General features: G+C 37.5%; 8 protein-coding genes, 1 non-coding gene and 1 pseudogene across 9 annotated transcripts; 5 read left to right on the top strand and 5 right to left on the bottom strand.

Annotated features, from left to right (window-relative positions):
• Positions 1 to 811: 811 nt before the first annotated feature.
• Positions 812 to 2,084, bottom strand: LOC108836157 (uncharacterized). The gene is made up of 3 exons (XM_018609355.2): positions 1,625 to 2,084; positions 1,331 to 1,564; positions 812 to 1,246 (listed from the first exon to the last, which is right to left on the bottom strand). Exons 1-3 carry the CDS (start codon positions 2,055 to 2,057, stop codon positions 999 to 1,001), a joined length of 915 nt encoding a protein of 304 aa, XP_018464857.1. The 5' UTR covers positions 2,058 to 2,084; the 3' UTR covers positions 812 to 998.
• Positions 2,085 to 2,816: 732 nt separating this feature from the next.
• Positions 2,817 to 3,910, bottom strand: LOC108839123 (ras-related protein RABA1g). The gene is made up of 2 exons (XM_018611951.2): positions 3,628 to 3,910; positions 2,817 to 3,542 (listed from the first exon to the last, which is right to left on the bottom strand). Exons 1-2 carry the CDS (start codon positions 3,846 to 3,848, stop codon positions 3,110 to 3,112), a joined length of 654 nt encoding a protein of 217 aa, XP_018467453.1. The 5' UTR covers positions 3,849 to 3,910; the 3' UTR covers positions 2,817 to 3,109.
• A 72-nt stretch (positions 3,911 to 3,982) lies between these two features.
• Positions 3,983 to 4,056, top strand: TRNAI-UAU (transfer RNA isoleucine (anticodon UAU)). The gene has a single exon. It is a non-coding gene; the product is annotated as a tRNA-Ile (tRNA).
• Positions 4,057 to 4,627: 571 nt separating this feature from the next.
• LOC130496766 (protein IQ-DOMAIN 10-like) lies at positions 4,628 to 5,828 on the top strand. Its single transcript, XM_056989198.1, has 4 exons — positions 4,628 to 4,784; positions 4,857 to 4,970; positions 5,044 to 5,385; positions 5,475 to 5,828. Exons 1-4 carry the CDS (start codon positions 4,710 to 4,712, stop codon positions 5,739 to 5,741), a joined length of 798 nt encoding a protein of 265 aa, XP_056845178.1. The 5' UTR covers positions 4,628 to 4,709; the 3' UTR covers positions 5,742 to 5,828.
• A 152-nt stretch (positions 5,829 to 5,980) lies between these two features.
• On the top strand, positions 5,981 to 7,307 carry LOC108813120 (protein S40-7). Its single transcript, XM_018585579.2, has 2 exons — positions 5,981 to 6,102; positions 6,441 to 7,307. The coding sequence occupies exon 2, from the start codon at positions 6,462 to 6,464 to the stop codon at positions 7,140 to 7,142; it is 681 nt and encodes a 226-aa protein (XP_018441081.2). The 5' UTR covers positions 5,981 to 6,102; positions 6,441 to 6,461; the 3' UTR covers positions 7,143 to 7,307.
• A 1,176-nt stretch (positions 7,308 to 8,483) lies between these two features.
• On the bottom strand, positions 8,484 to 10,295 carry LOC130496764 (transcription factor TCP4-like). Its single transcript, XM_056989196.1, has 2 exons — positions 8,973 to 10,295; positions 8,484 to 8,887 (listed from the first exon to the last, which is right to left on the bottom strand). Exon 1 carries the CDS (start codon positions 10,108 to 10,110, stop codon positions 9,001 to 9,003), a length of 1,110 nt encoding a protein of 369 aa, XP_056845176.1. The 5' UTR covers positions 10,111 to 10,295; the 3' UTR covers positions 8,484 to 8,887; positions 8,973 to 9,000.
• A 3,255-nt stretch (positions 10,296 to 13,550) lies between these two features.
• On the bottom strand, positions 13,551 to 14,843 carry LOC130496768 (uncharacterized). Its single transcript, XM_056989202.1, has 3 exons — positions 14,732 to 14,843; positions 14,047 to 14,595; positions 13,551 to 13,781 (listed from the first exon to the last, which is right to left on the bottom strand). The coding sequence occupies exons 2-3, from the start codon at positions 14,332 to 14,334 to the stop codon at positions 13,731 to 13,733; spliced, it is 339 nt and encodes a 112-aa protein (XP_056845182.1). The 5' UTR covers positions 14,335 to 14,595; positions 14,732 to 14,843; the 3' UTR covers positions 13,551 to 13,730.
• Positions 14,844 to 15,571: 728 nt separating this feature from the next.
• LOC130496765 (uncharacterized) lies at positions 15,572 to 16,849 on the top strand. The gene is made up of 2 exons (XM_056989197.1): positions 15,572 to 16,330; positions 16,415 to 16,849. The coding sequence occupies exons 1-2, from the start codon at positions 15,604 to 15,606 to the stop codon at positions 16,660 to 16,662; spliced, it is 975 nt and encodes a 324-aa protein (XP_056845177.1). The 5' UTR covers positions 15,572 to 15,603; the 3' UTR covers positions 16,663 to 16,849.
• Positions 16,850 to 16,978: 129 nt separating this feature from the next.
• LOC130497004 (probable E3 ubiquitin-protein ligase ZFP1) lies at positions 16,979 to 18,282 on the bottom strand (annotated as a pseudogene).
• Positions 18,283 to 19,994: 1,712 nt separating this feature from the next.
• On the top strand, positions 19,995 to 20,414 carry LOC108837055 (protein RALF-like 9). Its single transcript, XM_018610127.2, has one exon. The coding sequence runs from the start codon at positions 20,114 to 20,116 to the stop codon at positions 20,345 to 20,347; it is 234 nt and encodes a 77-aa protein (XP_018465629.1). The 5' UTR covers positions 19,995 to 20,113; the 3' UTR covers positions 20,348 to 20,414.
• The last annotated feature ends 1,811 nt before the right edge of the window (positions 20,415 to 22,225 follow it).

Here is a 22,225-nt window from a genome sequence, read left to right as displayed (position 1 = left end):
TCCTAAGGTTAGTACTTGAGAAGGAATTGAGACCTGAGGAGTTCCATCGAGTCGGAATGTAGGCTTGGTAGCTCGATAGAGATTCCTGGTGGATGGGTTCATTCTGGCAGCCCATGGAAATCTAAGCTAGAAGAAGTTAACACACATGTTTTTTTTTTTTGGACATGCTTTCATATAATGGTTTCATAAGAGAAACAGAGTAAACCTGTAACTAGTGGCTCAGTGACTAAGAAAACTGTACAGTTTCTTGGTTCCTTGTACATTTGATTTGCTACTCTGAAGTTTAGTGTTGCATTCATCTAAAGCACCCTTTTATGTTCATAGATTGTCTAATATGATCATGTAAACATAGGTAGAACATTATAAAGATCCGAGAGACTTATACCAAAAGAAGGAACAAGAAGAAACCAAAAGTAACTAGACAAGGGAGAATCATCTGTTCCATAGATAACCAAACTATATAGTTCCCCTAAGAAACAAATGGCTTTCACTGAGATCAACTTGAGCAGCAACCGACCTTCTTGGACTCGGAGACATTACCCTTCGACCCAACATTAATTAATACTCTGTCCTTTAGGAAGAGTAGCCGAATCATCATCTCCAACATCCAAAGCCTTCTTTACATGAGTGAAAGCATCAGCAACATTCAAAGCTTCCAAAGCAGATGTCTCCATAAAGACTTTTAGTAGCCACAACTGGTGCAAATTGCTAACTACGATGCTGAATTGAAACGCCAATATACAGCCACAATAGTAATTGAATTGATTCTAACGGTGTAAGAAAATCTATAAAATAGCATGAGCCTTGAAAATATCTCTATAAAATAAAAATATGAAGGAAAAAGGCATGGATTCATCTCTGTTTTATTCCTCAAATCATTATGTAATAAGAAAACCTTAACTAATAAAACATAGCAACTACTCTAATAATATTGCAGTAAGAAAATCGAAAGAAAAAAAAAAAGCAAAAGAGGCAAAAGGGTTGAGTGACGAGAGGAGTCAGGCGTCAGGGAGAACGCTGAACTTCATGTTATAGGTACGGCAATAAAAGCCGTTATCCTCTCCGCATGCAAAAGAGTAAGGCTGTGACATTGCAAGAGTAAATTTGAAGCTCTCTTTAGATCCATTCTCATCCTCCGATGAAGCAATCTTATTTCTACTTTCGATGTTGCAGGTCCTGTAACTCCATAGATTTGTTTGCAAGTACACGTCATGTCTTCGGTTTGTCATATTGCTGTACTCGAAAACTGCAAAAATATCCAAACAATAATTTAATTAGCCAAAAACTTCTTTTTACAAATCATCCAAGAAAATACACAATTACGACTTACCAAGAACATCGCCAACATGGAAAGTAGTCTTGGAAGCCCATTCTTCAAGATCCACTCCGTAGTTCCATCCACTTGATCCTCCCACTACGACCTCTCTTGGTTTTGCAAATACCGAGTTATCGTTTGAGCCTGACCTCGTATCGTTATGTTTTGATGAGCCTGGCTTTGTAACGTTGTGGTTGTGGTTCGATGAGCCTGGCTTCGTAACGTTATGGTGGTTATGGTTCGATGAGCCTGGCTTTTGGTTCGATGAGCCTGGCTTCGTAACATTATGGTGGTTATGGTTCGATGAGCCTGGCTTTGTAACGTTATGGTTGTGGTTCGATGAGCCTGGCTTCGTAACATTATGGTGGTTATGGTTCGATGAGCCTGGGCTAGTAGTATGGTTATGGTTCGATGAGCCTGGCTTTGTAACGTTATGATTTGATGTGCCTGGGTTCGTAACGTTATGGTTTGATGAGCCTTGCTTCGTGTCGTTTGAGTCTGAACTCCATCTCCAGCCTGACCGGGGGTCCCACTTCCAACTCCAATGCGAACCATCAGGGTTTGTACCCGAACCTGAGGCTGATCCGCCTGAGCCGTCGGATCCCCAGCCCCAACCCCAACCCGAGCCTGAGCCTGAACCCGAGCTCCAACTCCAGCTCCATGCCTCTGCGCCTGATGTGAAGACGCATGCAAAGGCCACAAGGATTACCAGCAACTTCTTTTGTGAAGAAGACAGCGACATCTTTTCTCTTCTTAGTACGTACGTGCTTTTGATGGAGCAATTTATTTGTGATTTGTAATTGGGATGCTTTCTTCGAGGGTTATAAGTGTATGTATTTATAAGATTACAGATGGTCGGCATCATTAAACCTAATCCTAATATATATCGGAGAAAACAAAATCCTTTTCCAACAAGAATCTCATGTTTAGATATTATCTTCAAAGTCTTTTTTTTTTGTTTTTTCTTTCTTGTTATGTTTAGATATATCTTCAAAGTTTTTTTTTGTTTTTTATTTCTTGATATGCCATAATGATACGTCTATTTTAACTAAATAAAATATAAAATTATGGATGAAATTTATTTTGAAGAAAATAACAACAATGCTCTGTGTTTATCAGTTTATAGAATTTCTGCTGTATATCTTCTCCAATTGTGATGTCTGAAACCTTGGTCTGCTATGGACATTGAGATTTGTTTGGTTTAGCTTAGCATTGTTTGAACAAGCTTAGAATCATTACAAAGTTCTGATCAGAAAGCTTCAAGCATCAGTTTCTTAATTCATTTCTGTTTGGTCAAGGATAGGTTGCTGGTGCAGCAGCAGCTTGATACGTATGAGCCTCATACATGTGAGTTTGGTGGAATATAAGCCGAGATTTTTTGTGCTCTTTGATTGATATTACTAGCACTTTGTTGTTGATGTGGATAGATACAGTGTTTTCGTTTATTGTTTGAGGGTATATGTTGTGGATAGATCAATCTTACAATATATAGCAAACCAAATACACATCTAAACCATTTTCATTACTCGGCTTAGTTACAACAAAGACAATGTCCAAACAAAAAAAGAACCCTTTTGGAAAGTCTATACAGAAACTTCAGGTTCTTGATCTGCCCAATATGTAACCAGAGGGATAAATGGTTTATAGATTGTCTAATATGATCATGTAACACATAGATAAAACATTTATAAGGATCCGAGAAGCTAGCTTACACCAAAAGTAACGAGACAAGGGAGAATCATCATCCGTTCCATAGATTTACTCAAAACCACATAGTTCCTCTAACAACTGAGATCAACTCGAGCAGCAACCGATCTTCTTAACCTCAGACACATCTCCCTTAGACCCGACATCAACACTCTGTCCTTTAGGGAGAGCAGACCGATCATCACCAACATCCAAAGCTCTTTTGCTAGCCACACGGTATATCTGAGAAAGCAGCTGAGTGAAAGCATCCTCAACGTTCAAAGCTTCCAATGCAGACGTCTCCATAAAGAAAGTCTTCTCCCTCTCAGCAAACGCCGTAGCATCTTCCATGGAAACAGCCCTAAGGTGACGCAGATCAGCCTTGTTCCCAACGAGCATGATAACAATGTTGGCGTCGGTGTGGTCTCTAAGCTCCTTGAGCCATCTCTCGACGTTCTCGAAAGTCACGTGCCGTGTAACGTCGTAGACAAGTAATGCTCCTAAAGCTCCTCGATAGTATGCGCTAGTGATCGCTCGGTATCTTCCCCAAAAAAAACAAAATAAAAATCAAATCTTTGAGATTGTACAATTGAAAGGGTGAAACTTTTTTTAAAGAAAGTGTGTACCTTTCTTGACCGGCGGTGTCCCAAATCTGAGCTTTGACGATTTTGTCGTCGACGTGAATGGTTCGGGTGGCGAATTCGACGCCGATGGTGGATTTGGACTCGAGGCTGAACTCGTTGCGTGTGAATCGAGAGAGGAGGTTGGATTTGCCGACGCCGGAGTCTCCGATTAGTACCACTTTGTAGAGGAAGTCGTAATCGTCGTCAGCTGTATACGTAGCCATTACGAGGATCACGGAAGGATCGGAGATTCTAATGTAATCGCTAAGAAAGGGGGAGAAGAAACGCACCAGTCATAAGCAGAGGATAAGAAACAAGTCATAGTTATAAAGAAGTTATAGTACATATCTAACAAACAGCTCCCGTAGCTCAGTTGGTTAGAGCGTTGGTCTTATGAGCCGAAGGTCGCGGGTTCGAGCCCCGCCGGGAGCAGCAGTTATAATTTTTTAACTTTTTTAACTTTTTTAATAATTTTAACTTTTAATGTATATACCCTTCTAGTTATTAACTTCAACAATCTCACCCCAAACTAATTAAATATATCAGAAAGAACCCCACTTTGTAATTCTTTATTTTTTATGGTATATACCCTTCTATCTAGGAATTTCAACAATCTCATCCCAAACTAATCAATAGTTACCGGGAAACCTCTTGAAATCTTAAACCATCGTTTTCCTCGCAATCTTTTTTTTTTAATTTATTTTCCTCCCAGTCTCATCCATCTTTTTTATCAGTTTTCTAAAGCTTGCCTATAACTAATTAAATATATCGGAAACAACCCCACCTTGTAATTGAAGAAAAGATAAAACACCACCTTCACCATTGGTTGAAATGTCAATCAACAAGATGGGTTTATTCACCATAAAGAGAACGAAGCTTCAACTCTCTCTTTCTCTCCCTATCTCCATTTACTTAAAACCCACTCAACATTAACATTCGTGTGCCTTACAAGAAAGAAACACACAATTAACACTCCATCTCACTATGACATAATGTGGTTAAATCTTCAATCTGCAACATCTTCTCCAATAAAATCTTTTATTGTACTGAATCTCTCAGATTTTTAATAACAATCTTCTTTTGTTATGGGATCTGGATGGTTGGTCCGTTCTCTCGTCTGTTTCAAAGCAACAAAACATACAAAATCAAACCAAGGCAACGTTAGTAAATCTCTCTTTCAGTCCCTTTTCATTCTTGCATACTAGTTACTTTAATATGTATGTTCTTTTCAGGTACATTCTGAAACATTAAACCGTGTCAAACCGGTCGAATCAAGCTCAGCTTCCACTACTCTTACCATAGAGATCGCTGCTATTCGCATTCAAAAGGCTTTTAGAGCATACAAGGTTTGTCATTTTCACAATTTTGAAACTTGGTTTACAGCTCCAATATTTAGCTTTCCTTGGGAATAATCTTCAGGCGAGGAAAAGACTTTGCAGCTTGAAGAGTGCAAGGAGATTTAACGCATTGATCCAAGGCCATACAGTGAGGAACCAAACTTCGATTGCACTCAACGTGATGCATTCTTGGTGCGATATACAGAGTCAGATCAGAGAACGGCGTATGTATATGGTGACACAAGGTAGGCTCCAGAACAAAAGGTTGGAGAATCGGTTGAAGCTGGAGATCAAGCTTCATGAGATAGAAGTTGAATGGTGTGGAGGGTCTGACACAATGGAGGAGATTCTCGCGAGGATACAACAGAAAGAAGAAGCTACAGTGAAGCGTGAACGAGCGATGGCTTACGCTTTTTCACACCAGGTCAATGAATACTGAGACTTACTCCATTAATTGGTTTGGGTTCTAGATACCTTGTGTCTCAAGTAACTTTCTGGTTTTTGTTTTCGCAGTGGAGAGCTAATGCTACACAGTATTTAGGTCAAGCTTCGTTTAACCTTGACAAAGAAAACTGGGGATGGAGTTGGAAAGAACGGTGGATAGCAGCTAGACCTTGGGAGATTAGGGCTCAATACCAAGTCACTAAACCGATTAAACCAGCTAAAAAACCGGAGAAATCATCACCACCCAATCTGATCATCAAAAAGAAAACATCCACTAAACCGGGTTTGCCAAACACCAAGGAAGCTGCAAAATCCAGAAAACCCAGTTCCGGATGAATTGATTATGATTTTTGAAAAAAAACTGTTTATGTTTACATTTAAGCATTATCTTGCTTGATTTCTTAATGGTTTGTTTTATATAAATTGGTCGTTATTTGTAATACACACACAGGCGCTCTTTTACAACAATCTTGTTAAGGGTAACGGAATCGTCTGATAAATGAATCGGTTTGGGCTTTAGTTATTGGGCTTTAGTTTATTGGCATTACACACAGTACGAAGCGGCGACATTAATATTTTACATAGGGATATAAAAAAATTCTAGAAATATATCGTTCAGGTCTTCGTCTTTTTCGTCTCTCTGTTCTGCCTGTAGCTGGTCGTGCATCTAACCTGCTGTTGTATCTTTTCATCTTCGGTAATTCCCCCCCCCCTCCCTCCTTACGATTATGGATCTCCTTATTGAATAATAAGTTCATATTCTTTCCATAAGGATTGATCTTCGTCTTTGCTGCAACTTCTTATTATTCATTCAAGATTTCGGAATTTTTTTTCACCTCCTAGTTATGATCATGTTTTTTTTAGTTAATCTTCCATTGAAAACGATCTCTCTTTCTTTTTTTTTTAATACCCAGGAAATCAAAATTTCGATAACTTTCAACTGGACCGATCTAGTTCCACTTTAGTTAGGTTTTGTAATAAAACATAAACTGATTTGACTTTTTTTTGTTCCTTAATGTTTTCTCTGATTCGCAGATCTTTGCCAACAAAAAAAGAATGAACAAAACTACACGGATCGATATCCCCTCTTCGTCTTATCAATCCTTAGCTTCCGCAGACGGTGAGCTCCACGAAGACGACATCTTCGCAATCGACATAACTCACGCGCCTCGTCCTTCTCCAACGCAACATCCACAAGCTCGTCAGCTTCAGAGAAGCAAAAGCAGTTTAAAAAACGTGGAAGCTTCTGGCATCCTCGCTGCTCTCCCCGAGCCATCTGGAAACAGTTACCTCAACCACGTGTTTCACCACAAACCCGCCTCTGTTCTCTCCACTTCGGTCTCCTCCACAGCTTCTTCATCCTCTTCTTCCGGCGGCGGCGGCGGTGGTGGTGCTCGAACCATCCCCGCTGCTGCTCCTAAACCGCCTCAAGAACGGCTTCCGTTCACCTCTTCTTTTATAAACGGAGGGAAGTTTCCTCAGTCAGCTCCCGTTCAAGTACCGTCGGCGATGATGAATCGTCATAAGAAGGAGTTCAAGCTGACTGATGTGGTGGACGATGAGGATGAAGAAGAAGATGGGGAGAGGCTTCCGCCTCACGAGATTGTAGCGAGGTCTTTGGCTCAGTCTTCTTTGCTGTCTTGCTCTGTGCTTGAAGGTGCAGGAAGAACGCTTAAAGGGAGAGATCTTCGGCAGGTGAGGAATGCTGTTTTCAGAAGAACCGGTTTCATTGATTGAGTTTTCTCCTTTTTAAAAAAAAAAAATTCTTTGATTTGTTGTCCCCGATTGAATCCGTTTTATTTGGTTACAGAAACGTTCCAGTGTATCGTTCATATGTGTTGTCTACATTACACGATTTATTGTTACTTCATATCAATCAGATTGATGTGATTGGTTGCTTCATGCTTCACATGTTTGAGTTTCAAATTTATTCAATTTATAATGACGGCTTTGGGAAATTGACTAATCTTTATGAGTCGCCATAGCCTTCTCTGAGAATAAAAGTGATCACCTTTTGTGTTGTCAGTGTGGGTGAATCTTTACTCGTTTCAAATTCTTAAATATGCAACTATATTTATGTGAAAGTAGACAAGTGAAGAGAGGTTAAAAAGCTATGACTTTTTTTTTCACTTGGATCTTTTGATTTAAAAGGAAGACATTGAGATCTTACTATAGAGAGGGGACCATTCTTTAACGTGGCAGCTCTTGTACAATATTGGTTCCATCTTCAACATTCCTCTCAAGCCCATTAGATATTTTCAGGTTTAGTGAGACACATATTACTTGGTCATGGCAGATAGACTGTACTGGATATGTGCTTTTGAGTAATGAAACCTTCATAGAAAGGTAAAGATTTGGCCTTTCTATCATTCGGTAGAACGTACTTCACCTTCTCATTTGATGTGTTTATTAAATCACATTGAAAAGGTGTTTGCTTTTTTTTTCTTTTTCTTAAAAGGTAAACTAAATATATGCTAATAGTTCTCCTCTATTAAATGATGGTAAAATAAAAACATCGGAGACCATGCATTTAAGTTTAAACCCCAAGTATCACTTTGACTAACTTGCTAGACCCAATATTATTTGTCAAAAGATGATTGATAGAGAAGATTTGAGTAGTTTCTGATGAACTTCTACATTTAGACAAACATGGTGGCTCTCTATTACCTGTCTCATGTCCCCATTCTTTTACTAATCATAGAAGACAACATCACATTCATGTTTGGTGGATCTCTCCTACCACCACTAAAGTAGGTCAGAGAGAACAATTAATAATGACATCAGTTAGACATGAAACTCTTTTTTATTGTTGTGAAGAAAGTTTTCACTTCTAATTTAAGGGAAGTGGCTAAATCCCCCTGATGTTCCAGAAGAAGCAACCATTCAAATCTTACTGTTCATGAAAAATGACTTAACTTTTTATCATTAGGGCCAGAGGATTTGAGTGAAATATACGAAGAATCAACATAGGCTCATGTTGTTAACAAGGATTTAGCTTGAACAGAGCATTTAAGTTTATCTTGTTTAAGGATTTTCCAAACAGTTTCTTAGCAGAGGACAGCAGCGTAAATCCACATATGAGAATGAAGAGAAATATTATTAGAGCTTACACATAACAAGAAGAGAGAACTGCATCTGGCTATTGCAGTAACAAGAGGATGCTGATGATGATACAACACACAACAAAAAAAAAAGTTTTTCAGACACAACAAAACAGAAGAAAACTTGGGATCTAACCATAATTGAGCTACAGAACCTTGTCTAACTGGTGAAAAAGATGAAAATTACAACTGTCAAGGCGAGGACATTGGAAGAAGAAGAACCTGAAATTATGGACCACATTTGTTTAGTCTTCTTCTAGTCTCTAATCCTTTCCTCAACTTTTTTTTTGAGAGCCACTGAATACAAACCGAGAGAACGCCTTCACTGTTCCGAAAAATCTAAAGCCAAAGCTTTCATTGTGAATGTGAACTTGACAAGCCCTGCAAAATGTTTTCTTATAAGTTGAACGAACAAGAACTCCAAAAGTACTGTAATTAATGTATAAAGGACAGAACTTGGGATAACCTGGAATAAGAGGACATTGGTTCGATTGTTAACAGTGGCGAGAAACAGAGGAAGCAGAGGACGGTTTGTTGGTGAGACCGTCCTGCTGATCCTCCTCTTGACCCTGAAACCGTGCTGGTACGCGAAAACCGGAAGATAATTCACCTGAGGCGAATACCGGCGGAGGAACATGGTGGTTGAGATCATCAATGGAGATGGATTGATGATGGTGGTTAGGATCAAACCAAGCACGGATCATGGGAGTGTAACTGGACTGAAGGGGACCCCTCTGAGAATAAAACTGACTTTGGCCGAGTACTTGCTGAAACGACGTCGTCGAAGGATGATGAGGTGGAGCAAAGTACTGACACCCTCCTCCTCCTCCTCCTCCGTTTACTGTATCGGTTGCTCCGCTCACCACTCTCTGAATTGACTGTTGCTCCCAACCACCTGTTGACGTGTCGTACCCAAACGGATTGCTCTGCCCGTAGAACAGAACAGGCTCGGAAGCAGAGGTGGAAGCAGAGCTGTGGTGGTGGTGGAGGAGCGACGGCGGACCCTCCGAGAACGAGTGCAGCGAGAGGCGGAGATCCTGATTCCGAGGAGCTTCCGGTGAAGAGCCGACCACCGGGAAAAACGACTTCATCGTGTCAGCGATCGAATCTGAATCCATCGACGGCGGGAGATAACTCGACTCGTCACCGAACTGAAGCTGTTGCGGCGGTGGCGGCGGCGGCGGCGACGGAGAGATTTTGGTTTTGGCGGCGGTTCTTCTGAGTTTAGCATTTGCGGCGGCGGCGTTAGCATCGGCGGGATTCCACGGAGGAAGCTGAGCGAGCTCGTCGATGGAAGTTCTTGCCTTTCTGATGAGCCAATCGACGGCTTTGCTCGGTCTGTCGACGCCGAGACGGTCTTGGACGTCGTAGAACTGAATCGCCGTGTGAGCAGATAGCCTCACGCGCCGGTCACGTGGCCCTTTGGCAGTGCAGACTTTGCTGTGACGGTCTTTCCTTCCCGTCTGACACCGCACAATGTGTCCTCCTTGAACCTCCACTATCTCCCCGCAGCCTCCGTTCGCCGCCTGTGACGTAGCGCGGTGTCTCATTGGAGGTGGTTGAGGGTGGAGGAAGTGGTGAGCTTCGCGGTGGTCGTCTGCCATTGGTTGAGCATATTGAGGAAAGCTCTCAGCGTGTTTGTTCGTCGAGGATAGAGATAGCTTAAAGCCTAAGAAGAAAGATGATTTTATCAAAAGCTGCAAACTAGCCCCACGTCTGAATTAATCTCTGCCTCGTTTAAATTATATGTACTTCCTAGAGAAAAGCAAGAAGCAGCAAACAGATGAAGCAGGAGAGATGTGTAAATCGACCAATCAAGAAAAAGTAAATAAAAAGAAGTGTGCGTGTCTTGTTGTGACGCTGATAATGACGCAATTGCTAAGATGACGGTGCCCGTTTTTCTCTCATTACTTTTCTTTCTTTTGGGGGTAGTAATCAAGGTTTAGCTGTTTTCTAAATTTATTCATGTCTTGTTTTGAAAACAACCAAAAATCTGATTAAGATAAAACATACTAACTCTAAGCTTTTCGATTTTATATGAATTATCACATAACAATATTAAGACAATATATACATAAGGGAAAAAACCAATATCATGTCCATTCAATATAATAGCAATTTTAAAAGAAATGTAAAACATATCATGTTCATCATAATTGGGTTTGATTGATAATCTTGTACACCTGCAAAGTATATCACTTCAGTACTTACTAATCATAAAACAAAAGTGGCATAAAAAACTTTAAACTAGTTCAGTTTTTGCATCCTCCCATTTATCATTTACAGTTTTAACTACTGTTGCTCTGGGTTACTAACGGGGGATTCATTATGTAGAGTTTAGGTTTCTGGACAAAAATGACTTTAGTTTTCCTGTTTCGGGATTCTATAAATGAATCAATACCATAATATGTTACAAATAAAAAAATCAACCCTAATAAAACCTATGGTTTTGGCTGTGTCAAGGTTCAGTTCAACCTTTCATTTCGTGCATCTTTGGTTTCTTATTCGTAAAATTGGGACTAGATCACACATAAGATACAATATAAAACAACTAAACTAAAAAAAACTAAACTAAAGACCTTTTGGCGTCCTCGTATTAACCTATACTATACGCTTAGAATACTTCTATGGATATTTTTTTCTCGTATTGGATTCCATAAACTCTTGTTGCTTCACTTACAACTAGAAAATTATATAAAAGGAGATCCCCTTATCTTGTTCTGAAATACAGCACTACCTTCCTACTTAGACTTGTCGAAGTAGTTGTAAACGTATCATGAACTAAAACACAAATTCTATATATAAGGTATTCTGAATCATGAGGATAAATTTTTAAATATAATTATAAAATAATACTGTAGGAGAGTAGAAGACAATCTAAGCTTCAACGGAGATATTTCAAATCTCGAAAATAATTTGTGGGACTCCGTAATGCTTCTTGAAACCCAACCATTTAACTAAACTTAAACTCACACGACTAATTCACATGGACTTGCAACTGTGGTTAAAATATGTTTAACACATAAAAGATATCTCCAAAATAATTGGTTATAAATCGAATACCAACGAAACCTTACTATTGTTCACACAATTTTATAAGATTTTAAACATGAAAACAGGTACGGTAAGCTAACATAGTTTTCAATAAGTTATGTTTTAAAAGCAGAAATAAAAACTTGACGCAACGTATCATATCATCTTGTTAAATTATAGTAGTGTTTTAGTTGGAAGAAAAGAAGTTGTACATAAATTATCTGTAGACTATAAACTATTGCGTCTAGATACATAAATAATAACTACAGTAAAACACACCTACGTTAATGGAATATCAGTACTGAAAGTGAGTGACATATTAGCATTATAACCTAATACGACGAACAGATTAAAAAAATTGCTCAAACAAACAAATAGTCCTTAGCCACACTACGATCGGCAATGACGATGTCATCACCTAACAAAGCGTAGTCGAGAAATGGTCTCGTCTGATGAGGATATGCTCGTAATGCTGCCAACCACACAATAGCATGGTGGGACAACGCGAATAGAGCCCAGGAGCCGTAATAACCGTGATATACTTAACATTAAATAGGGTATTTAGTACAAAAAGGGCGAATATATGCCATCATCACACGGTTGCATATTTACTTAATTAAACCAAAGGAGCTTTCCACTTGGAACTACAATCACAAATCGCAACACAACAAAATAGAATGATTATGAATATAGAGTTTTATGTGAAATTCAACTATATATCAAGTAAAATAAAGACAATAGTTTTTTTCTAATTACGTCAAATTGATCTTTTACAGAATTCGATAGAGTAAGGTATGCACCTGCCTCGTCAAATATTTTTTTCTAGCATATGACCAACTAGGTAAGTAGTACGGATCCATTTTTCGCACAGCATACAACTCTTCTTCCCACAACATAACAATTTCTGTTTTATGTAATTATTGATAAGATTTATTTTTAATATACTTCACTTGTAAATTAGTAGAGCACTTGGTGTATCTTTTGCTTATTATTTATTATTCAGAGTGTTTGGACCTGGTGACTTTAAGTACTAATTTGAAGTTCGGTAGACGTCTAAAGGTACACGTCTAACTTGTTTTACTTTGAAGTTCGAACAGTAATTGAACAAAAAAAAATACAGTATAAGGAGTGAACATGAAAATTAATGCAAAACAACTCATCTGAAAGAGAAAGACACACGTGACCTCGAATTTGGCACGTAAAATATGACATTGCTGCTAAAGCATGATCAGGTGGCGACAGATGACAAATTTCTTCATTGAAATTTAACAAATACACTTCACCTACAATTTACCCTTTGAGTTTATCAAACGAATCGAATCACTGGGCATGTTCGTGTTTTCTTGGTCGCATCTTATAGATAATACTATGATAGTACCATTCGGTTGTAAAATCATTTGTCTCCATGCTTCCTTTTTTCTCTTTGGTCAAAATTTCCTTTATTCTCAAGAGCATAATTTTTTTTTCGTTGGCTTTGAATTACACGCTCTTCTTCTGCCCATTCGCTATCATAAACTCTTCGTATTTTCTTTATGTTTATCCTCTAACATTACTTCAATTACTATAATCAAGATCGTTCTAGAGACCACGTTATACACACTAGTTATAGTTCAATGAAACTAACACACTTAAAAATCTTGTGAAGCAAACAAATCTTTAGAAAAAACTCAATAGATATGTTCCTTAAATCGTACAAGATCTATTTACAGTTTCTTTTATACATTTTATTTTAAACATGTTGATTTAGTTAATACCAAAAATAAACTAACCGTGATAAAATGTCAGTGTTTGATGTTGAGAATGTCGGGAATGGGTTTGGACAACAGATATATTTAGAGTTGATTAGATTACTGTCGCCACTATCTGGGTGGCCTTTTTTTTTATACAAAAGATATGCAGACAAAATAAACTGAAACTTGGAGAGCAAAGAACATGTGATAAATATCTTTATATTAGTTCAAACTTACGCAGAACTTTTGAAGAGTGTCTGAAAACCATAGCAAACTGCAGAAGTGAAAAAAAAACAAAACAAAATTGATGCCTTAGGATTATTCAAAAAGCAAATACTGCGTCCAAATACTTCATGAACTTCACCTATGCGATTCAGGCCTTCTTGACAACCTTGGAAAATGATGGTGCAGCTGTTCCTATAGTTGGTGATTCCTCACGATCATTACCATCAACATCAACCTTAGTAGGCCCATGCTATGTTCCAGGCATCTCCATCATCATCATTGCCTTCCTGTAAAAACACGTATCATTATTTCATACTACGTAGAGAACAGAATGGAATGTAAAATGAAACTAACAATGGCAAAAAAGTCAGGTAGTGACAGACGGTCACCTTCGTTGAGAATGCTGAGAGATAGTGAATATTTGATGGTCAACCCAAGTACGTAACGAGCCATATAGCGTCTAGGAATGCAGGTTTTGACTTTTGAAACTTTAAGACAAACATGTGAAAAAAAAATATAATATAAAAGATGGAAAGGCATTAGAGTTCATACCTGAAGATGCATGATTAGTGGCATTCCCTTACTCTGCCTCTTGGTTCTCCAAAGCTCATATATTGTTTTCATTGCTTCCAAGGATCTAGCTCCGGCCATCAGTTCTTGAATTTCGATTAAGGTAAAGTGATCAAGTTGCTTTACGTACGAAGCCTTCTCAAACATGTTCTCAGTGATCTCATAAGAAGCACTATTCTCAGCAATCAGAACACGATCATGAATTCTCGCAAGGAACTGCTCATCATCGCTGTTCATTTCATACAAAACACGTGAAGGATTCAATGCCATCTCAACATCAGTTTCAGTCTGCCGGTAATATTTAGAAGAACTGCAAATAAACCCAGTTTATGAAATCAACAAACGGAATTGAAACTATGTGAAATAAATATTTTGACGGAAAAGGCAGAATTTTCTTTAGATTTTATGTTTGAATTTGTTTTAAAATAAGATGATCATGAGTTTGAAGAAAGAAACGACCTTAACGTTAAGGAGGAACATATCACACACATCAACTCGCCAGCACCTTTAAAGTTTCTGGCTTCCCAGAATCTGTGCAGCCGAACATCCACCGTGGAAGAACAACGACCAAATCAGAGATCAAGATAGACGAGGTAGCCATTATACTAAAAATATATAATTTCTCTTGATTTAGGGATCAGATGATGCTAAGGGGATGAAGCTGTACCTTTTTATAGGTGAGAATTCTCACCGCCTCGAAGAAGGTTAAGATTCATTGAGTGCAAGATCGTGGTTGTAGTGGACATAAAGATTCATTGAATCAACGCGACTTGTAACTGGTCGGAGGTGAAGAAGCGAGACCGAAACGACATGAACAGATACCGACTTGTAGATTATGAAGAAGCCGCCATTGTTGGTAGACTGAATCAGATTTTCAAGAAGCCGACGAACCCTAAAATTCGGAATCAGGAAAAAGATGTAAGGGAAACGTGTCTAACATTTTGATTTAGCTTTATTATTAATCTAGGTAGCATTTTGATTGGCTATTGGGGTTGAGGTGAATTTAAAGATTCACTCTCATAGGTAAACTCAAGTTTTGTTCCTTATATGTATGTATGTTACTTCACCAAATGCATACTATAAATATCTATAATCACGTCGAGTTCGAATATCGTACATTCGGAGTTAGTTTTTGACCAATATAATCGTGTTACAACTTAATATATGAAATTTAATAATTATATCTAATATGTAAAATCTTAATGGTGTGTCAATATAAATTATGAAATTTAATTACTTAAAATAGACGTATCATTATGGCATATCAAGAAAGAAAAAACAAAAAAAAAACTTTGAAGATATATCTAAACATAACAAGAAAAAAAAAACAAAAAAAAAACTTTGAAGATATATCTAAACATGAGATTCTTGTTGGAAAAGGATTTTGTTTTCTCCGATATATATTAGGATTAGGTTTAATGATGCCGACCATCTGTAATCTTATAAATACATACACTTATAACCCTCGAAGAAAGCATCCCAATTACAAATCACAAATAAATTGCTCCATCAAAAGCACACGTACTAAGAAGAGAAAAGATGTCGCTGTCTTCTTCACAAAAGAAGTTGCTGGTAATCCTTGTGGCCTTTGCATGCGTCTTCACATCAGGCGCAGAGGCATGGAGCTGGAGTTGGAGCTCGGGTTCAGGCTCAGGCTCGGGTTGGGGTTGGGGCTGGGGATCCGACGGCTCAGGCGGATCAGCCTCAGGTTCGGGTACAAACCCTGATGGTTCGCATTGGAGTTGGAAGTGGGACCCCCGGTCAGGCTGGAGATGGAGTTCAGACTCAAACGACACGAAGCAAGGCTCATCAAACCATAACGTTACGAACCCAGGCACATCAAATCATAACGTTACAAAGCCAGGCTCATCGAACCATAACCATACTACTAGCCCAGGCTCATCGAACCATAACCACCATAATGTTACGAAGCCAGGCTCATCGAACCACAACCATAACGTTACAAAGCCAGGCTCATCGAACCATAACCACCATAATGTTACGAAGCCAGGCTCATCGAACCAAAAGCCAGGCTCATCGAACCATAACCACCATAACGTTACGAAGCCAGGCTCATCGAACCACAACCACAACGTTACAAAGCCAGGCTCATCAAAACATAACGATACGAGGTCAGGCTCAAACGATAACTCGGTATTTGCAAAACCAAGAGAGGTCGTAGTGGGAGGATCAAGTGGATGGAACTACGGAGTGGATCTTGAAGAATGGGCTTCCAAGACTACTTTCCATGTTGGCGATGTTCTTGGTAAGTCGTAATTGTGTATTTTCTTGGATGATTTGTAAAAAGAAGTTTTTGGCTAATTAAATTATTGTTTGGATATTTTTGCAGTTTTCGAGTACAGCAATATGACAAACCGAAGACATGACGTGTACTTGCAAACAAATCTATGGAGTTACAGGACCTGCAACATCGAAAGTAGAAATAAGATTGCTTCATCGGAGGATGAGAATGGATCTAAAGAGAGCTTCAAATTTACTCTTGCAATGTCACAGCCTTACTCTTTTGCATGCGGAGAGGATAACGGCTTTTATTGCCGTACCTATAACATGAAGTTCAGCGTTCTCCCTGACGCCTGACTCCTCTCGTCACTCAACCCTTTTGCCTCTTTTGCTTTTTTTTTTTCTTTCGATTTTCTTACTGCAATATTATTAGAGTAGTTGCTATGTTTTATTAGTTAAGGTTTTCTTATTACATAATGATTTGAGGAATAAAACAGAGATGAATCCATGCCTTTTTCCTTCATATTTTTATTTTATAGAGATATTTTCAAGGCTCATGCTATTTTATAGATTTTCTCACACCGTTAGAATCAATTCAATTACTATTGTGGCTGTATGTGGCGTTTCAATTCAGCATCGTAGTTAGCAGTTTGCACCAGTTGTGGCTAGTAAAAGTCTTTATGGAGACATCTGCTTTGAATGTTGAGGATGCTTTCACTCAGCTGCTTTCTCAGATATACCGTGTAAAGAAGGCTTTGGATGTTGGAGATGATGATTCGGCTACTCTTCCTAAAGGACAGTATCAATGTTGGGTCGAAGGGTGATGTCTCCGAGTTCAAGAAGGTCGGTTGCTGCTCAAGTTGATCTCAGTGAAAGCCATTTGTTTCTTAGAGGAACTATATAGTTTGGTTATCTATGGAACAGATGATTCTCCCTTGTCTAGTTACTTTTGGTGTCTTCTTGTTCCTTCTTTTGGTATAAGTCTCTCAGATCTTTATAATGTTCTACCTATGTTTACATGATCATATTAGTCAATCTATGAACATAAAAGGGTGCTTTAGATGAATGCAAAACTAAACTTCAGAGTACCAAATCAAATGTACAAGGAACCAAGAAGCTGTACAGTTTTCTTAGTCACTGAGCCACTAGTTACAGGTTTACTCTGTTTCTCTTATGAAACCATTATATAAAAGCATGTCCAAAAAAACCATTAACTTCTACTAGGTTGCAAGAATCTGTTTCCAGATTGGTTGATGGAGCTTCTTCCAGGTTGATTCTGGTCGACAAGAGGTTCTCCTTTTCAGAAGAATATGTGTAACATCTTCTTCTGACAAGCCAGTCTTGACAGTTCCAATATGGTCGCTCAAAGCAAGAAACTCCTGATGTGTAATAAGAAAAACCAATGTGTATTCACTAAATATCTATAAGGTGAACCTTTAACGAGTAACCGTGGATTCACCTCATAAGCCATGTCCTCTATGTCCAACCGCATGTCTTGACGATGATCAACATGATTAACAGCGTCCTAGAAATCCCCTTCCCAAAACACTGCAGCTTCCTACACATATTAACAGAAAAAGTCAATATTAAAGAATGAAAATGACACCAGAAGATGAAAATATATGCTTCAATATGATATTACATCAGCGGGAACTGCTATATAGTCAGTCTAAGAGTCGCTGCAGGTACAAATTCGTCTAGGGGATGTTGCTGGTTTATCCTAAAACCAGTTGATTCAACCGGTCCCACGTGATTGTACGAAACATCATGCATAGTCACGGACTCACGGGGACAGTGTCTGAGGCTGAAGCCATGTGAGGGTATACAGTGGGGGGAGATGTCGGATAATGGCTCAAATAGTTGTGCCTGGTACTGGTAGTGTATACAAATGGTGTGTGATCTCGTTTCATGGAATCTTGGAAAGCAGACTATATCAGAGTCTATGGAACCAGTAGCATCGTTACCCAAGAGATCATTCAAGAAGAAGCATAAGATTTAAAAGAAACTGCAGAAAGACAATGCTGAGAATAAGAAAATATACCATGCATATATATAGTATATACCATGCATAACTTAACATTTTACCAAAAAAAAGAAAATATACCATGCATATAAGGTGCACAGAATGATTGGGGCCAAAGCGAAGAGGACCCATATATTGTATTTGAATCATATGATCATATCAGTAGTAAGGATCTAAGATTGATCTATCCACATCATATAACTCCCAAACAATAAACGAAACAATCACTGTAATATGCTAGATTTTCTATGCTCTTCTAAGTTATATAAAGGATACATTTTTTACAAACTTTTGAAACTATTACTTTTAGTCTAAGTTATATAAACCTTCAGATCTAAGGTGTGAGGTATAATATACTTGATTTTCTATTACTTTTAGTATACCATGACATAGGCTTTGATGTCAATCTCAATTAAGTCATACACACACAACTGCTAAATATGTGACGCAAAGCTGAAGTTTGATCACATGATCAAATCCCACAAAATCAACATCCAATCTCATACAAATATCAATCGTCTCTCTTTATTAGTACTTGATTAGAAAAATGTCTTAAAAAGGCTAATAGTTGATTTAATTATTAAAAAGACCTCGACTTGTCATTAAAGCATAACATGGCAGTGTTAATCAAATTATTAAATGTTTGTTTTGTCTGGTTCTCATCCTTTAATGGTCCAGTCAAACTCCTCTCTCTTCTGCCACCCTGTGCATGTCGTCTCACCGAGTAACAACGCTTGGGACATCAGCAGTGTCTGGGACCGGAACATTCTTTTTCGTTCCAAGTCTTCGGAAACTTCTGTTCCGGTAAAAAGTTATATGGTAAAGGAGTCAGTAAAAGTCTTCCATGTAGAAACCTTGTTCAAGCTCTTTAGTTTCTTCTAAATATTTAGTAAATTCTACTCTATTATTTCTGTGGACCAATGAGCACATGTTAGTTATTGTCAGTTATATCATGTAGGTCTTCTCTGTAATCAATTTGATCCATTAAATAAAAGTAGAATCGTCATCAAACGCATGTTAATGCAATGTTATGACCTGTAGTGTGGTCCTTTGGTCTTTTAATGGTCTGGTTAAACTCCGTTTTTCTCTCTGTATGACTGCCACATCACCCAACTATATTCCTCAATTTTCTGTTGATTTACCGTTACACTTCGCGGTTCATTACGGAGCTTACGCGCGTGTGTTTTTTTTTCATGCCATTCTGTTCTTCGTGACTTTACCCAATTTAATGCTCATGCATCTTTGTTATTATATGTAAATGGATCACTTGAATACAAACTCAGAGTATACTTTAAAGTAAATCCCCATTTCTTAACATCATGAAGGTTTTATATTATACTAGTTTTAGCTTGATTGGAAAAAAATTAGAGTAACTGGGCAGAATTTTTTTTCCACTCCACATTGTTTTTCCAATAATACTATACAGTCACACCCTTAATCTTGAACGGGAAAGCTAATTATATCTGTTTTTGTCATCAGATATAAAATGTTTAGATCCCTTAGTTTTAAGAAAACATCAACCAGCTGAGCTATACTAAAATTATCCATTTACTAAAATTTATGTGGTTGCTAATTAATCATCATCCCAAAATAACTATTTGACACGCAACTACTATCTACTATATAAGCACCAATAACCTCTTCTTCATAACTCCACCGAGAAAATTCCAAATACAATTAAATATATAAATACAAAATAATTGAGCTCCTAATCGGGGTTTTTTTATAAACTATTTATTTATTTAATTTATTTGGAAAATAACAACACAAATAATTAATAATAATATGGGGATATCTAAAACTATTAAAGTTATTTTCTCTCTGGCTCTTGTGGTGTTCTTGGCTCTAGCAGCAACCAAGATAGAGGCAAGATACATAGATTATGGTGCCCTTCATCATGGAGATCCCAGTTTCGGTTGTAGTAAACTACACCCTCAATTCTGCAAGAAGCAAGAAGCCAATCCATATGCGAGAGGTTGCGAGACTGTAGAACGTTGCGACCGTGGCCAGAAAAAGTGAATCAACCAAGTTAGAGCATCACTTTTTGGTTTATTTTGAAAATGGAAACCATATATTATCAAATGATTAATTTCATTTTTTATTATTTTAAACTCTGTTATTGGTTGTATAAATGATTGTTACCATATTAGTAATAATCAATAAAATAATAAAATTTATTATTTGTTCTTCTATTTAACAATCTTTCAAGCTATTTTCATTCTTTTATCATTATAGTGAAGCCCTCTTCTTCATTTTTGGAGCTTCCTCTTGGACAAATTCGAATTCACGAGCATGGAATTAGTATAAGCTTAAGGGATGATTTTACTTTTTAGTGATTATTAGCGATTTGTTAATATGTTTATAAGTTTACTAGGAGAGCTCCGCGCGGGATTTGATGAATCCGTTTTAAAAAAAAACTCCATAATTTTGTGAAAATTTTTTTGGGAAAATTGCCAAAACCGAATAAAAAATACTTTTTTGTTGAAAAACTTTAAATAAAAATTTTAAATTATATTCTACTAAAAATAGAACTCATCTTCTATGGAAAAGGAATGCGATTTTTACTAATTGTAAAGATAATTACTTTTCCCTCGAATGCAATTTTTACTTTTATGAAGTATTCCAAAATTTCCGGAATGGAAAATCTGTACACTACTCGAAACATATACTGAGATAGAAATTACATTTAGGATTTTTATCATGGTTATACACAGTGTAGAAAGTGTCTTCTACGGATAAGAAAATCTGTTTTGCAAAAATTAAAGAAGTTTCGGTTAAGAAAATATTCTAAAAATATTCTAAATTCCTAAAACGTGTTTTAATTGATTTTTTGTCAAAATATCAAAAATATGATTTTGTGTTTTATTTTTCATCAATATTTGATTTCTCTATAATTTGTCTTGTGATTTTCACAAACTCTTGTTCTATGATGCATACCGAATTTCACCGGAGAAGACACGAAATCTTGTCTTTTATTGTGTTTTAAGTTTTATACCACTATAAAATACATAAATCACTCGGATCTGATCAAAAGAGAATGAGATCGAGTTTTCTAATACCATTGTAACTTTCTTTTCTTTTTTTGTGAGGGTTTATAAAATAGTGGAGAATGAGGTATGAGTTAGAAATGTTAAAATTCATTGTTTGCTGTGGGTTTTCATATTTGAAACTATTTATTTAAAGGTATGAGCTAGAAATTAAGTAGTCTTAATTTTGAGCTAAATGTTTTTTGTTTTGATCATCTATGATTTACGTAAGCCATATTTTTGGTTTATTTAAAAATTAATTTTATTGGGGTAACTAAATTTGTAGTATACAATATTGGTTTTGACTTTTTTCATACACATAATCTTGGTTTAATTATACAAACAACTTTTTATTAGTTTGATCGATGATTTTAATTTGTTATTTTATTACCAACAACAATCTTGAAGCAATCTTATATTCACCAGTCACAGAAAATAAGATTATTTTGTTGTTTAACAGATTGAGAATATGATTTGAGAGGAGGAAGGTATAACTATTTACACTCGCAGGTAGACCACCTTGGAAAACAAAAACTCGCATTGAGAGCACGATCGTGGTTGATGGATTAAAGAAGGTGTTTGACGTCATGGATCTGTAACTGGGAGCGTTTTGATTGAGTAAGAGAATAGGAAACTACATGATGATAATGTAACATCCCGAGTTGTGATATGTGAAAAGGCTTAAGAGAATTGATTTGGCTACCTATATCACCAAAGTTGACTTACCTTTTCTGGAGCACATCCTGAAAGAACTCCAGAGTTAAGCGTGCTTGAGCTGGAGTAGTGGAAGGATGGGTGACCTATCGGGAAGTGATTCGCGATAGCGTGCGAGTGAGGCCAAAGCACGGGGAAAGGTCGGGTGGTGATTGCA

This window comes from Raphanus sativus, chromosome 6, assembly GCF_000801105.2.
Source record: "Raphanus sativus cultivar WK10039 chromosome 6, ASM80110v3, whole genome shotgun sequence".
Classification (NCBI taxonomy): domain Eukaryota; kingdom Viridiplantae; phylum Streptophyta; class Magnoliopsida; order Brassicales; family Brassicaceae; genus Raphanus; species Raphanus sativus.
Note: the sequence above shows the minus strand (reverse complement) of the source record. Positions and strands in the feature narration are given on the sequence as shown.

What these genes read in the sequence shown, in the direction of transcription:
- LOC108836157 (XM_018609355.2), bottom strand. Translation starts at nt 2,057, where the DNA reads ATGTCGCTGTCTTCTTCACAAAAGAAGTTGCTGGTAATCCTTGTGGCC. An exon ending in CCATAACGTTACAAAGCCAG is followed by an intron (nt 1,565 to 1,624) that starts GCTCATCGAACC and finishes ACCAAAAGCCAG; the next exon opens with GCTCATCGAACCATAACCAC. An exon ending in CCATGTTGGCGATGTTCTTG is followed by an intron (nt 1,247 to 1,330) that starts GTAAGTCGTAAT and finishes ATATTTTTGCAG; the next exon opens with TTTTCGAGTACAGCAATATG.
- LOC108839123 (XM_018611951.2), bottom strand. Translation starts at nt 3,848, where the DNA reads ATGGCTACGTATACAGCTGACGACGATTACGACTTCCTCTACAAAGTG. An exon ending in GACACCGCCGGTCAAGAAAG is followed by an intron (nt 3,543 to 3,627) that starts GTACACACTTTC and finishes TTTTTGGGGAAG; the next exon opens with ATACCGAGCGATCACTAGCG.
- LOC130496766 (XM_056989198.1), top strand. Translation starts at nt 4,710, where the DNA reads ATGGGATCTGGATGGTTGGTCCGTTCTCTCGTCTGTTTCAAAGCAACA. An exon ending in CAAAATCAAACCAAGGCAAC is followed by an intron (nt 4,785 to 4,856) that starts GTTAGTAAATCT and finishes TGTTCTTTTCAG; the next exon opens with GTACATTCTGAAACATTAAA. An exon ending in CTTACGCTTTTTCACACCAG is followed by an intron (nt 5,386 to 5,474) that starts GTCAATGAATAC and finishes TTGTTTTCGCAG; the next exon opens with TGGAGAGCTAATGCTACACA.
- LOC108813120 (XM_018585579.2), top strand. Translation starts at nt 6,462, where the DNA reads ATGAACAAAACTACACGGATCGATATCCCCTCTTCGTCTTATCAATCC.
- LOC130496764 (XM_056989196.1), bottom strand. Translation starts at nt 10,110, where the DNA reads ATGGCAGACGACCACCGCGAAGCTCACCACTTCCTCCACCCTCAACCA.
- LOC130496768 (XM_056989202.1), bottom strand. Translation starts at nt 14,334, where the DNA reads ATGGCATTGAATCCTTCACGTGTTTTGTATGAAATGAACAGCGATGAT. An exon ending in CACTAATCATGCATCTTCAG is followed by an intron (nt 13,782 to 14,046) that starts GTATGAACTCTA and finishes GTGTTTTTACAG; the next exon opens with GAAGGCAATGATGATGATGG.
- LOC130496765 (XM_056989197.1), top strand. Translation starts at nt 15,604, where the DNA reads ATGTCGCTGTCTTCTTCACAAAAGAAGTTGCTGGTAATCCTTGTGGCC. An exon ending in CCATGTTGGCGATGTTCTTG is followed by an intron (nt 16,331 to 16,414) that starts GTAAGTCGTAAT and finishes ATATTTTTGCAG; the next exon opens with TTTTCGAGTACAGCAATATG.
- LOC108837055 (XM_018610127.2), top strand. Translation starts at nt 20,114, where the DNA reads ATGGGGATATCTAAAACTATTAAAGTTATTTTCTCTCTGGCTCTTGTG.